The 14,065-nt window shown below is 47.1% G+C and overlaps 1 protein-coding gene across 1 annotated transcript in view; it reads right to left on the minus strand.

The window, feature by feature from the left end:
* LOC310819921 (transcription initiation factor TFIID subunit 4) overlaps positions 1 to 14,065 on the minus strand; it is a gene marked incomplete at its 5' end in the record, with an annotated part of 67,488 nt that overhangs the window by 24,301 nt on the left and 29,122 nt on the right. The window contains 2 exons of the mRNA XM_083691339.1: positions 10,010 to 10,066; positions 12,900 to 13,025. Coding sequence (XP_083547465.1) covers positions 10,010 to 10,066; positions 12,900 to 13,025 — 183 coding nt within the window. The remainder of the gene's footprint in view (positions 1 to 10,009; positions 10,067 to 12,899; positions 13,026 to 14,065) is intronic.

Consider the following 14,065-nt stretch of genomic DNA (forward strand, 5'->3'; position numbering starts at 1 on the left):
TGCCATTCTCAGGTGATGCAGCAGTAATTAGCATAAACAACCATTATGTCAGAGAAAACTGACAGCTGTCTCTTGCCTCTGAGTCAATGGTAAACATCTAGTAAATCAATTAACATTGTGTGCATTGTGCACATTTCCATCAGTACAGGCAAGACCTCACCCCCATGTTCAGAGAGTCCATCACTAAGAAATAACATTCTAACGCCTGCCTGTCCATCCCTCCAGCCTATCCTTCTCTCCTACCTCCCCATACCCAGCAAACAAAATGGCAGCACTTTGTCAGGCACTAGCAGCGCTCATGTCAGAGTCTGAGGAGGGCTGGTCACATGCCCCATTGTGATTTTTCAGTTTGTGATGTGTAAAGGGGAAGCGTGGCGAGGCGCTGCCTGAGGTAATGTCATGTGTGGCCGCGGGGTGCAGGGGAGGCAGCGTCGCTGCGAGCTGGCCTTTCTGCTGGGCAGACGTGTGAGAGCCCGGGGGCACGGCACAGAGGGCGTCAGCTCCTCTCCCCCTCACCCACCCACGTGCCCATCAACCCCAGCCACAGCATGAAGAACGCAAGCCCGTCTGCCCGCCCACCCGCCTGCCTGCCTGCCCAATGGGGGAGAGGCCTGGGTCGAAGTGAACAGGGACAATCAATGTACTCTTTGATGTCTTTCATGTTCTTTTATGTTATCTCTGTGTGTGTGTGTGTGTATGAGAGAGAGTGTGTTGATGTGTGTGTGTGTGTGTGTGTGTGTGTGTGTGTGTGTGTGTGTGTGTGTGTGTGTGTGTGTGTGTGTGTGTGTGCTGTCTGGTCAGGGGAAATATTTCACATTGCTTTTCAGATGGTGCACTGTGAAAGGTTGCATTGGTTTACAAGGCCGATCCAAAATGTGCATGCATTTGTCTCTGATTTTTTAAAAGCCTCTGGCAAAGTATGCCCTTTAGGGTGTTGCCACTTCACATTTAGCATAGCAAAACCGTTGAAAAATTGAAACACACTGACAACATACACTAGGGGAAAAGCCGCAATAACAACCAACCAGAATTCCAAGCCAAACTTTTACTGGTATTTACTGTGCATTTTTCCGTCGCATTAAACATAGTCCTCATCCGTTTTACAGGAATATGTGCTAAAAGTAACCTGGGGTCTTGAGGGAGAAGAAGCCGTTTCAACATGACTAACAAACACCATCAACTGTAATGATATCACAGGTTCAGGATGTGATTCAGGGGGGTGTTGAGGTGTAAATCAAGGCAGTGCTATGCAAATGAAGCAGGGGGGAAGGCACCATGCAGCTGGATGAGCTCCAGTACACGAGCTAGCCTCGCCAGCTAGTATACATAGATGTTCACAGCCCGGGTACAGATATCAGACGCATCAATGCTATCAATGTTAACCCTGTTAAAGCATGGCCACAGACATAAAAAGCTCTCCAGGCTTGACCTCAAAGGATCCTGCTGCATGGTAAGCAGTGAGCCGAGAGGCCGGCGCTGGGTCTGCTATCTCACTGATGGCACCAGGATGCCGGCATCTCTGCCTGGCAGTTGGCACCAGGCATGAGCTCACAGTGCCTGCAGCAACTGCCTGCGTTTCAGATTTATGACTGTATGATAAATGCAGACCTCATTTCACCATCTGCAACCCTCTACAGTCTGCCTTTCCCGTCGATGGAGAAGCCATGATGCTCCCTGACTGATTTCAATCTGGGCTCTCTGGTGCCACTGGGCCACGGCTCTAGCTCTACCTCAGATGACTGCAGACCTGGGCTGGGCTGGGCTGGGCTGGACTGGGCTACTGTAGGCTGGACTTGGCTACTGCAGGCTGGGCTGGGCTGGGCTGGGCTGGGCTGGGCTGGACTGGGCTACTGTAGGCTGGACTGGGCTACTGTAGGCTGGACTGGGCTACTGCAGGCTGGGCAGGGATGGACTGGGCTGGGCTGGGCTGGGCTAGGTTGGGCTTGGCTAGGCTAGGCTGGGCTACTGTAGGCTGGGCTGGGCTGGGCTGGGCTGGGCTGGGCTGGGCTGGGCTGGGCTGGGCTGGGCTGGGCTGGGTTGGGCTTGGCTAGGCTAGGCTGGGCTGGGCTGGGCTACTGTAGGCTGGGCTGGGCTGGGCTGGGCTGGGCTGGGCTGGGCTGGGCTGGGCTGGGCTGGGCTGGGCTGGGCTGGGCTGGGCTGGGCTGGGCCAGGACAGTATTTGACAAGGCTAACCTAAAGATTGGCATCCTCACATCAGTAAGATCCCTCAGAGCTGAAACTGCAGCTCAATAGAAAGAGTAACCAATTCGAAACATGCATATATTTGCCAGATACGATCAATGTTTCTGCGTAAGTATTTCGTCCAGCCTAGTCTCTTAAATACCAGTCCTTGCAGCCTGCCCGCATGCCCTTTGGAAGCAGGGAATGAGACTTGTAAACTCAAATTATTTACAAAGGTCAAGAGAAGTAGTACATTTCTAAGACGTGATGCAAAATCCCCAATCGGGGCCCCAATCGATGCCTTTGCCCAGTAGCCAGACTACACTGGATACAGGCTCTGGATTTAATACACAAACAGCAGCTAAAGTCAAACAGTAATAGTCTGAAGCAATGTTAATACTTTCAAAATAATGACAACAATATAGGAAAAAGGTTTTGAATGATATCAGGAAACAGTCAATAAGAAATTTCCTAAGAGAAGAAATGTACCAGGCCGTATTACGCCCCTTTGGTGGCTGAAGTGCTCAGTTGTTTATTTAGTCAGGTCTTCCTTGCTCTGAATGATCTGAACCAGTATAAAGCTGAACTGTGTAAATGCTTCCCTGTGTCAAATGCCGAAACCGAAATAAAAATTGTTTACTTTTTCTCTTTTAAAAGGAAAAACAAGTGCATGTTCTCTCATGATGCAAAACTCTGTGAAACAGGGCAAGGCAAGGCAGACCCACAAGCAGCCAGATTAACCCACACGGAGGAAGATGATGATGCCATGAAGCCATGATGGCCAACCTGCCTGTCTGCCGTTTTCTATCTGTGCTGGTTTCTAACAAAGGCTTCTCTCCCCCTCTGGCCTGGGGGGCTGCTAGCGGTCCCCCAGACGCTTACAGACAGATGTCCTTGGTGGAGCGGAACGCATAGAGTAGGGGCTGACGTCACGGCCAGGCTTTCGGGCTGTGGAGGAGCAGGGGGCTCTATCTGCCTTTCAAAGAGCCAGGCATAAAGGCAGGGCAGGGCAGGGCATGCCCCCCCCCCCTCCCCCAAACCCAGACCTGGTCCGAGGTGGCACAGCAGGGAAGCTCCGAAGGCCACAACGGCCCATATACCCTGAAGAGGGTGTGTGTGTGTGTGTGTGTGTTAACTTATGCAGCTAAATCCATGCATTTCAACCCCCCCCCCCCCACCCGACACCCGCACAGCTGATTTTTTGTGTAACCATACGGGCTAGGCTGTCTCTCAGTTGCATGAACATCTGTGAGCTGTAAGGCTTTTCCTCATCTGAGATGCCTGGTGGGTAGCTAGGGGGGTTTGAAGCTGGATAGCCCTTCGTATTCCCAACCTCATCTCAACTCTAACCCTAACCCAAGTACTAACCCTAACCCAACCTGCCATGTCTTCTCCAGTTTTAGCCCTGACCTGGTGATGTGGGTTGGGTGTGTTATAGTCTACAGGTAGATTTAGCAAAATATGACTTTGGTAAAAATGTATCTGATTTAGTTGAAGGAAAGAATATTGTCTGTTACACATGACAGTATCTTTAACAATATAAACCTAGGGGCGTTTAGTGGCGTAGCACACTAATGCGCTTACCGCGTAATCGCAAGGTTCCTGGTTCGATTCCGACCCTCGACCTATCTTGCATGTCATCCCTCCTCTCTCTCCCATCCTTCCTGTCAATCTCTACTGTCTCTATCCCAATAACATCCCAATAACATATATATTTTAAAAAAAAAACAATATAAACCTATAGTAGTCTTTATTCTGCAAATATTACCAGTTATTAAACATGGTCATCAGTTCATAACTATAGCATTCGCAGATGGAAGTCACTAATCCAGACAACATTTATTTATATTTTATTAAGTACTGTATTGGGGGGAAAAGGTAAATCTTACAGTACAGTAGTGTAAGTGTCTTCTTGACCAGAAAGAGGGGGCAAATCTGTTTGTAGTCATGTATAGTATACTTTACCGTTGGGAATGAAACCCACATGTGTGTTCTCATAGTCTTGGCTCAGCGTGCTCTATTTTCTCCGAAACGGAGTACGTCAGAACAGTTTCCAGGGCCAACAACCAATTATTCAGAGCTCTTAGCCCTCCCTGGGGCTAAGGTCATTATGTGAGGGCCACTATCATGACCCTACGGTTCGTATTCATTTGCAACTTATTTGCAGACATTAAAACGTGTGTAAAACGACTGTGTGTGAAATGGGTGTACTGCATATAAATTGGTTGTGTATAAAGCACAAAACCCATCCGCAGAGCTAGTATTATTATTCTGTATAATAACATTTGAAGAATATTTTTTTTAAGAATGACTTAAACAGGAGAACCCAGAAATCACCGATAAGCATATTCAGGGAGCATTACACGGGGAGCCAGGGAAGCGGCAATCATTAAAAATAACGCTTATCTAAGGGAAATTGTCCGACTTTAAATGTTCCTTTCGCTTTGTCTCCCTCCTATGCTACCTTGCTTGAGCTAGCAGTCTTCTCTCTCTCCCTCTCTCCCTCTCTCCCTCTCTCTCTCTCCCTCTCTCTCTCTCCGTCTCCCCTCTAAGTTAGACTCGGTGCTCGTCACCTTCTATTGATCACATGTAATTTGCATCTGGGAAAAGATGTGAACTCAGATATTCACACTCCAAGAGGACGATCTCAATGATTTATTCATTTCCAAATCAAAAAAGTGGGGAAGGTAGATGAGAAGAGAATCTTCACAGGCAGCGGGCGACTGCAGGGCTCCGAGCCGGGCTCCTCTTTCACACTGCCCCCGGGCGCGTGGTGTGCAAGTCCTTCTAATTAACAAGGTGAATCATGCTGCCGCTCTCTAATTAGCCGACATGACAATCTAATGGAAACATGCGGGCAAAGCTGGCACACTTAGAATCACCTCACAAAGACCCTCTTTACCCTCCTTTCCCCCATGAATTTCTAGACAAATGGCATTTCTAAAAGAAAAAGGGGGGGGGGGCAGAGTGGTGGAGTGAATGGTCCGTGGTGCAGGTGTGGTGGGGTCAGAAGGGTGAAGGAGGAAGAGGTTTGCAGTACCAAGCTGGTCAGGTTTTTTTTTGTTGTTGCACTCTCCCTCTTCCTCTCTCTGTGTGGTGTTTGTTCCCGAATTGAAACGTGTCCTCCCCTCCTGCCTCCTCTTGCTGTTATCGGAGGCAGGGAGGCTGGCACCTCGCCACGAGCGTAGCTCAGTGTACCCAATTCCCCTGGTGCAGGAGTCCCAAGGAGTGGTACAGCGCACAAAGAGAAACTGGTCCTACAGGCTTGTTTCACAGAGAAGACGAGCCGCTATCTCGCTCTGAGGCAAATCTCCTTTTTTTTGTTGTTTTCCTTCTCATTACAGTACTTTGTAATATTCGAAAACACACAGGAACACCAAAGGTATTTTTAAAAGCCTGGCTCATTTTTTCTTACAATATGTCTTGAGGAAAAGAAGAAGAAGAAGAAGAAAAAAAAAAAGTGAGAAGTTGAAACTACCGACAACAAAGCAACAAATAAAAATAGTGCTACAGTGAACTATTTAGCAGCCTGCGCATACTGCGACTTAAAAAACAGATCTTTATTATGTGATAATTAAATTAATAATTAAACAAACCACTTTGATCTTTCAAACAACACTGTTGAAACACTTCAACAATGGAAAATATTTGATAAGACGTGTGGATATCTGATATGCACATATCTACATCCGCATTTCTAATAACCATTCTCGGGTTAGACACACTTATTTAAACTCTCCGTTGCTGTAGAGAGCATGAACTACCATGTATTGACTATCTCCACCAGTGTGTTTAAAAACCAACAGGCACAGGACAGGGAGGAAACACATACATGTTTTGGGACCAAAAAAAATAATGGCAGGCTTTCACCCGGAGCATCACCAGTAGGGCACACCTGTTTCTGAGAGGCCACATGATGAGTGCCCCTTAACTACACCGATAACAGCACAGACAAACATAATGCACTGTATCATCGTCCTCTGACATGGTGAAGCACAGTACACGGATGATGGTGCGTGTTTGCGTGGGTGTTTGACAGGCTGTGAGTGACCAGGTCACCTGTGGAGGATGCTGGGGCAATCATGAGCATCATGTGTCTTACATCACATTTAAAATAAGTGGACTAATGCAAAATATTCTTTACGACAGATGGTATGCAAAGTGGGGAACATGTAAAATATCCAGCGATGTGTGGAATGTTTATGCATAGGACATATACGGTTTGTTTTTTAATTAGAGGCTCATAAGGTTGAGAGTTGAGTGAGGGCAGAATTCATTGCAGCGCGGTTCAAGACATTTCATGCAATCCTGGTGTGCAAACGAGGCAAGAAAAAATCTCGGAATGCCCGAGGAGGAAAAATATTTGAAGAAAATTATTCTAACAAAAAGCTGAGAGATTCCCATTGGACAGCTCTCTGTTTCACACAAGTCTGGAATCACTCTGAGCGAAAGTGGAGCATCGCTGCAAGGACACAGATCCGGCTCTGGATGGGGAGGGAAGAGAGGGGCTCCAAGCCCCCCCCCCCCTCCACCTTCCCCCCCCTCTGGCAAAGTGCTGGCCCTGCTCATAATGGGGGTGTCATTCCGAAAGAGCTGAAACTACCAAATGCAGACTGTCTTAGTTAACAACAGTGGTGAGAACAGCCTCACACAAAGTCCTGATAGAAATGATGGTGTTCTGTCTAGTGATAGCCAGTCATTAAAGAATTTAAGCTCCATTCCTATGGAGGATGGATCATGTACATTATGCACAGAGATGGAGTGTCAGGAGTCCGTGTGCAGCTGTGTCCATCTTCTCATCTTCACTCACATCTGATGTCACTTCCTGTGGTGCAGTAGCCACATTTTCCACTTCCTGTCTTGACACAAGTTCATCGTAACTGTCTCAAGTTGTGATAACTCACTGTCTCAAGTTATGATAACTCACTAACCCATTTTTTCAATTATCTAAATGTTTCTTTCAGTCTGAATCCTCAAGCACAAAGAACCCCACTCAACCATGCCATTGCATGTGGTGTATGAAATATAATTGGGCTTTTCCAATAACACATTTACCATAAATTATTTATGGTTTTCAACAAATTAGATTCTGAATCCATGGCCCGAAACATCAATGACCTGCATTTTTATTCGCTGGTTTGATAAGAGCAGAGTGAAACTAGGGGAAAGGCAATCATCAAAATAAAATCATGTCCTTACAAAGGCAAAGAATTTCCCCCCAACTCTCTGATCAACAGTTGACCGTCTCCTCCCAAGTGATTATGTAGGCTAAAGGGCTGAGCAGCCACTAAGAGAGCTGCAGGAACAAGTGAGATCCTGGGGATGAGTTTAGAGAGAGGGTCTCTCTCTATGTCCAGCTGGCCAGAGTGTCTGCCCTGACTCCCCTCCTTCTCCTCCTCCCCCCTCCTCCCCCCTCCATCCCCTCTCCTCCTCTGTCCTGTGCCGCCTGCAGACGGGGGTCTGTGATGATGAATCTCTGGCCGCAGTGTGTCTGTGTGTCTGACACTGTGATGTATCTATGCTGGTTCCTCTTCTTCTTCTTCTTCTTCTTCCCCCCCTCTCCCTCTCTCTCTCTCTCTCTCTCCCTGTGTGCTGAGAGGACCTGATGATTAGGCACTGCCTCACCTCCTGCCTCGATGGAGTTTCAGACAGAGCACAGACCAAAAAAAAACAGAAAAAAAAAAAAATACTCGTTTTGGCCATTGATTTTCACTGGGGGCATTTCTAAAATAGCCCATATGACCTTTTGGGCGAATGTTAGTGAATGGAAGAAACAGAGAAGCTACACCAGTTTGGCTTTATGCCTCTTGCTATCTCACTAGGGCGGTACTAACGGGGGTGGGGGGCAATGGGTTAGGATGAAAAGGAGGGCCTGGGTGGACCATGAGGGGCCCAAGATGCCATTACACAAAAGCATGTGCGTTTACCATGCAAACTGAGGCCAACTCTCAATCTGACTGGGTTAAATTCACCAGTAACCCCCCTCCTTTCCCCCCTACACACCCTCTAAAAAAGTTAGCTAACGTCTAACCAACGCTCCCCGATACCCCACACCTGCCTTGACAAACAAATCATGTGCCAACTCAATTTCAGCACACACTTCATAAAAAAAAAAAAAAAAGTACATAACACAGTGTCATTCCATCTTTTCACAAATGATTTTTTTCCGAGGGGACACACACACAAAAAAAGAGAGAGAGAGAGAGAGAGGCTGGCTTCTCCACCCGTCGCCTGAAAGGAGAGGACGCTCAGGCTCATTATCCTGATGAAATTTGTGCAGATGTGTGAGCTGCCGACAGACTCTAGCGGTGACACAAACAGCCAGCTCTGTCCCCCTGAGCCAGTCAGGTGATGAAAACCAGAGAGGCACGGGGCTGAGAAACGACGGCCATTAAGCAAAAAAATAAAGAAGAGGGAGAGAGAGAGAGAGAGAGAGAGAGAGAGAGAGAGAGAGAGAGAAAGAAAAAAAAAACCATCCCCGTCTCTGTCGCGCAAGCAGAACATTACATAAAGTAACAATTTCAAACCCTCCCTTTTTAAAATTCCAAATGAAAATGAGTATGTGTGTGTGCGACGCTCACACGAGCAACGCTTCTCAGGCAGCTAATCTGGCCGTATCCAGATGACGAGGGGCCTGCCACTTAACGGGGAGGAGATCCACTTTGATCACACGGCCCCCGGGCGAACCTATCACGCAGCCTATTACACTGACTCATTTGCATATGCAGGCGCTTATGTGAAGACTGAGATCTAGTGTCTGAAGGTTCTAAACTGAGGCAATGCCTCTCGCTCTGGGTGTGAGATCTCTCCACAGGGAGCTGAGGGAAGAGTGAGAGAGAAGACCAGCCCGGTGCTGAAGACCAGCCTTATACTGGACAGTTCTGGGGCCTGTGAATGTGTCTGTCCCGGTTGCAGTGTCTCTGGAGCACCACAGCTCCTTGGTAATTAGTCTGTAAAAATCGGAGTGCCAGCTTGTAAATGTCTCTGTGAGTCGTTTACTACACAGATTCCAGATAACCATTGCATGTCAATCATCATCACGGCTTACATACTTTAGGTGTCACACTGGGATTTATGGTCTTACTCTCTTCTCCTCATTTTCAAGTAACCTTTATTTATCCAGGACGTACCATAGCTGTCAAAAGACCTTGTTCTCTAGAGATCGTGAGGGAGCAATGTCCAAAGGACTCATCAGTCATCAATAAAAAGTAATTTTCTACTCTAGAGGGTGTAAACAGAAACATACACCAACTTTCAGCCTATCAGAACTATTTTACTTTTGCACAAGGTATTAACCAACCACAAAAAAGAGGAGTGGTCTACTTTTTGAATCCATTGGGGATTCGCGTACCATAATGCTTTCTTTTTTAAATTGGGGCGAAAAAACAACGCTTCAATTTGTGCATCTACTGTACCAAAGCCATTTAATGTTTTGAGCGTAAAATGTATATATAACTGGGACATTAAAAGGACTTCTATTAGCCTTTCTAATGCAAATGGCTCTATGGAGAGGGCTATGGAGCTGTGGAGAATAAGAAACCCCTACTCACTACACCTTCAATAGCCTCCCCAATCTGTCTCTTTAAAAGCGCAGTGCAGAATGAACAGCAGTTTCCAAAATTTAATCGGGAGAGAAAACCGAAGAGATTAGAGGAGGATCTATTTGGTGTGGTGTTCAGTACGAAGCTACTTTCCATCAATCAGCGCAAATAATTCCTCAAACTTTTTAAGTCAGACTTTAAATGGCATTACATATGTAGCGAGGCATGAAAAATTAATACGTTGAAGTCTTGAAATGTCAAGGGTAATGATCTCCACATTCGCTTACCTCCTTAGCTTTCTGTTTCAGCCGAGCCTGCTCTGGGTCCTCTTGCCTGGAGCGACTCTGCAGAGTTAAGGGGGGGAAAAAACACAGGTTAACAGCTGGTTTAAGGGCCCCCTCATCTGTTGCGGCGAAGCACAAAAATAGTACAAAATGGGAACAGGATACAAGGTGTCAAGGACATCGTATTTGAATTCATAGAAGTGCAATTGAGCGCCCAGGGGCGCTGCCCTTTAAACCTGCTCCAAATCCAGCCGTAAATAAGCTGCTGGAGGGAGATTCTAATCAAAAGGGGTTATTAAAAATTCTGTACAAGCCAGCAACACAGGGCATGGATGTGCCCGTGTCTCTGTCTCTCTTTTGTTCTGGTGTCTGTGACTGTCCGTGTTCCTGTCCCTGTCGCAGTGTCTCTGGAGCACCGCATAGTCCACAGCAACATAGCTCCCTGGTAATTAGTCTGTGAAATCTGGGTGCTAGCTTGTAAATGTCTCCGTGAGTCGTTTACCACACAGCTTCCAATTAACCATTGCAGAGACTCTCCTAAAGCAAGGTTGGCCATTTCTGGATCGACGCCAGTACATTAGCCTAGCGGAGCATCTATGTACAGTAACACACAGCAGTACAGCCAACAGTGTAGCTATGCTAATGCCCCTGGACTAGCTAAGCTTAGGCAATAGGAATCATTCTGCAATGCATTGCCCATTATACACTTAAATAAACTCATTGAGCACGCATTCAAAAGTCAAGGTTAGGGATATCTGCCTGTAATTGTCCAGTGTGTCTAGAAGTGTCTTTAAACGCACGGTATTTCTACTAGGACACCATTTATATCGATAGCCTCCCGCTATATTTGTACCATATGCAATCAAACAGCGTTAGCCTTCAGTGGCGCTCCAAAGCAAGGCTCTCCTCTCCTCTCCTGCCCTCTCTCTCTCTCCCTCACTATCTCATGAACAGAGCCACTCCTCCTGCCCTACTCCTTTGCTAATTGGCTTTAAATATATCAGGCGGTTCACGTACTGGTCCGGTATCTCAACTAAGACTAATGCATTTGCCCTCCAGCCAGCCCGAGCATCCCTGAAGACTTGAGTCATATTTTAAATGGACGGCGGTGGAGGAGGGAGGAGGGAGGAGGAGGAGGGAGGAGGGAGGAGGGAGGAGGGAGGAATTATTCTAGTGGGTTTCTTATTTAAGAGGTCATATAAAACTGAGCGGCCGGCAGGAAAACACTGGGACACAGATGGACTGTTTACAAAAGGGCCCCGGTGCCACTGGCATGCTTTACATCTCCTCTGTCAGCTGTCCTGATTTCCCTCCCTTACCAGGAAGGACAGGAGACAGAACACATGCAGTATAGCACTGTACGCTGCCTAGGTACCTGATCAGCTGTGTATGTGGCGTGCGTGCGTGCGTGCGTGCGTGCGTGCGTGCATGCGTGTGTGCGTGCGGGTTGCTACTATACCTATACAGCTTGGTTTGTGTAAACTACTTACCCTTGAAAACAAGGACCAAATGAAAAAAACACTATTTCCAATGGGATTAAACGCATATCATGAGATCCGCCTGTAGCCCTACAAGGTATTTCTGTACAGTAGGTGTTGTTATTGTGTGACAATGATCTTTCATTTAAAATAGGAAATGTAAATCTAACTTAATTAACGAGAGACAGAAAACTGTTAATTATGAATACCTTTGTGGATACCAGGGCAATGTGATAAAAAAAAGTCTGCATTTCACAGAATACTACTAAGAAAAACTAATCTAAGCTAAACTTCATTCGTTGCCATTGTACAACTGACTCTTAAATGTAATGACTTCTCAGTTAAGCTGCTGAGAAGGCATGTTTTTCATGACCACACCAACCAAAACAAAGCCAACTTGGTGCTTCAACAGTTTTGTTGGCACAGGCAGTGGCTCTCTAACGATGTGGTATAGTAAAGGGCAAAGGGGGGTCAGTGTTTGAGTGGCCAGTGTTCATCAGCTGGAGGACTTGGAATGTCCTGCAGGCCAGGGCCAGAGCACAGCAATGCAATTAAAACAGGGAGGTGCGCTGCAGTGAGGCTCTTAACTGTGGGACAATGTCTCCATTCAAAATTAATTAAATTAACCAAGCTAATGCCTCACCGAGGGGTATTTCTATCCACAACAGATCCTTTCGGTGGCAATCTTTTCTAATTAACTTGTGTTCACGTCTTTCCGAACCTTTGCATCAAATGTGTTGCTGAGAAATTATGTGACGCTTGGCAACTTAAATTGATTGCATCGAGCATGGAGACCTGATAAAAAGGGGTGTGATGATCTTATAGAAGTACGGTGTGCACAAATATGTTTTCTGTTTCCATGAGTCTCCGCAAACTGATGTATGGCTGGACATTGATGAATGTCCAGCCATTTTCCTTAAAGCTCTCCCTAATCACACTACAGAGCCAGACTGAGCTGAGCCGTCTCGTTACGCATCCAGCAACCATAGTTGCCATAACAGTGCTGGAAAGGACAATGTGAAAAGAAAATATCTGACAGGAAAGTATGGTCGGGGTTGGCCCTCAGGGGCAGCCGTTACCACAGCAGTGTCGAGGGGGGGGGGGTAAGTGTGAGAGTGGAGGAGTGATGTGGGGATGAGAGGGGAGGAGGGAGGGAATAACATGGCGGTTCCTCTCCTTGTTGTGTCCGGGGACAACCGGGCCCTACGGCGAGGGGTGGGAGGACACTATGAGGTCACTCCACTGAGGTCCTGCTCTATACATCTGTTAGGGCCTGCACAGGGGGACGAGACAACACGCACGCACGCACACACACACACACTACACACACACACTACACAGTCTGGAAAGTTGAAACATGTATTTTTAATAGTTTTTTTTTTATATACATTCGATTTGGGGCCACTGGAACTTACTTTAGCTGCTTTCAAAAGGATCTCTCTCTCCTGTTCATCTTTCCTCTGCTTCTCGATCCTTTCCAGCTGCTCAAAGAACTTGAGTTGTGACCGCACGTCTGCCGACTGTTCATACCACTCATCATCCTGCAGAGAGAGAGAGAGAGAGAGAGAGAGAGAGAGAGAGAGAGAGACAGAGAGAGAGAGACAGAGAGAGACAGAGTGAGTACTGTAAGTGCAAGAAAATCTATGGAGGGGTGGAGGGGGAGGGGGTGGGGGGGTGGGTGGGGTGGGGAAGGGAGATAGAAGACAACAACTCTTAAGAGACACCTCATATCAACCACAAGTTTGGATAAACATAATCCAACTTTAGACACACCTCAACCTCAACCACCAGTTTGGATAACAAATCAACTTTTTCTTTGTTTACATGTTCCGCTTCCCGCTACATTAAATGTGCCTTCTCGCACTGGGAATATAGGAAGACGAGTTCCGCGTAAAAACAAAGTTTGTGGGTCATCAAAAACTTAACACCATAATTGTTTATTTCACTTGCGTGTTTGTGTCTCTCATAAGCACCTCTCTTCTCCCCCACCACCCTCTATCAGCTCCCCTCTCTGTCTCTTTCTCTCTCCCTCTATCTCTGTGTGTGTGTGTGTGTGTGTGTGTGTGTGCGTCTGTGTGTGTGTGTGTCTGTGTGTGTGTGTGTGTGTGTGTGCGTCTGTGTGTGTGTGTGTGTGTGTGTGTGTGTGTGTGTGTGCGTGCGTGCGTGTGTGTGTGTGTGTCTGTGGCGATGTGAGGAGCGCGGTGGCATCGAGCATAGAGACAGACATCAGAGGGCTCGTCACCGCGCGTCTCTCTCATCCTCCCTCCCTCCTTTGTTCCCGAGCTGAGCCTGCACTCCTCCATCGCTCCGCAGAGCCGTCGCGCTCTCTTTCTCTCTTTCAGGCCGCCCGGCTTTTTCGCTGATGTCAACAGTAGTGGCTTCACAGAGACGTGAGGCTTCACGCTTCTAACACGGCTCATTTACAAAACCGCAAAAAAGGCAAAACAAGACAGGGACAGCTGTAGTAGTGCCGCTTCTCTCCCCCTGCCTCACCAGGAAAACAGCTTTTCAAAGTTTCTATTAGGTTTTTTCTTTTTTCTTTTTTTTTTTTGCTGTCTATACGCGAAGCAGAGTTGACTTC

Source organism: Argentina silus (genome assembly GCF_951799395.1).
Source record: "Argentina silus genome assembly, chromosome: 19".
Lineage (NCBI taxonomy): Eukaryota > Metazoa > Chordata > Actinopteri > Argentiniformes > Argentinidae > Argentina > Argentina silus.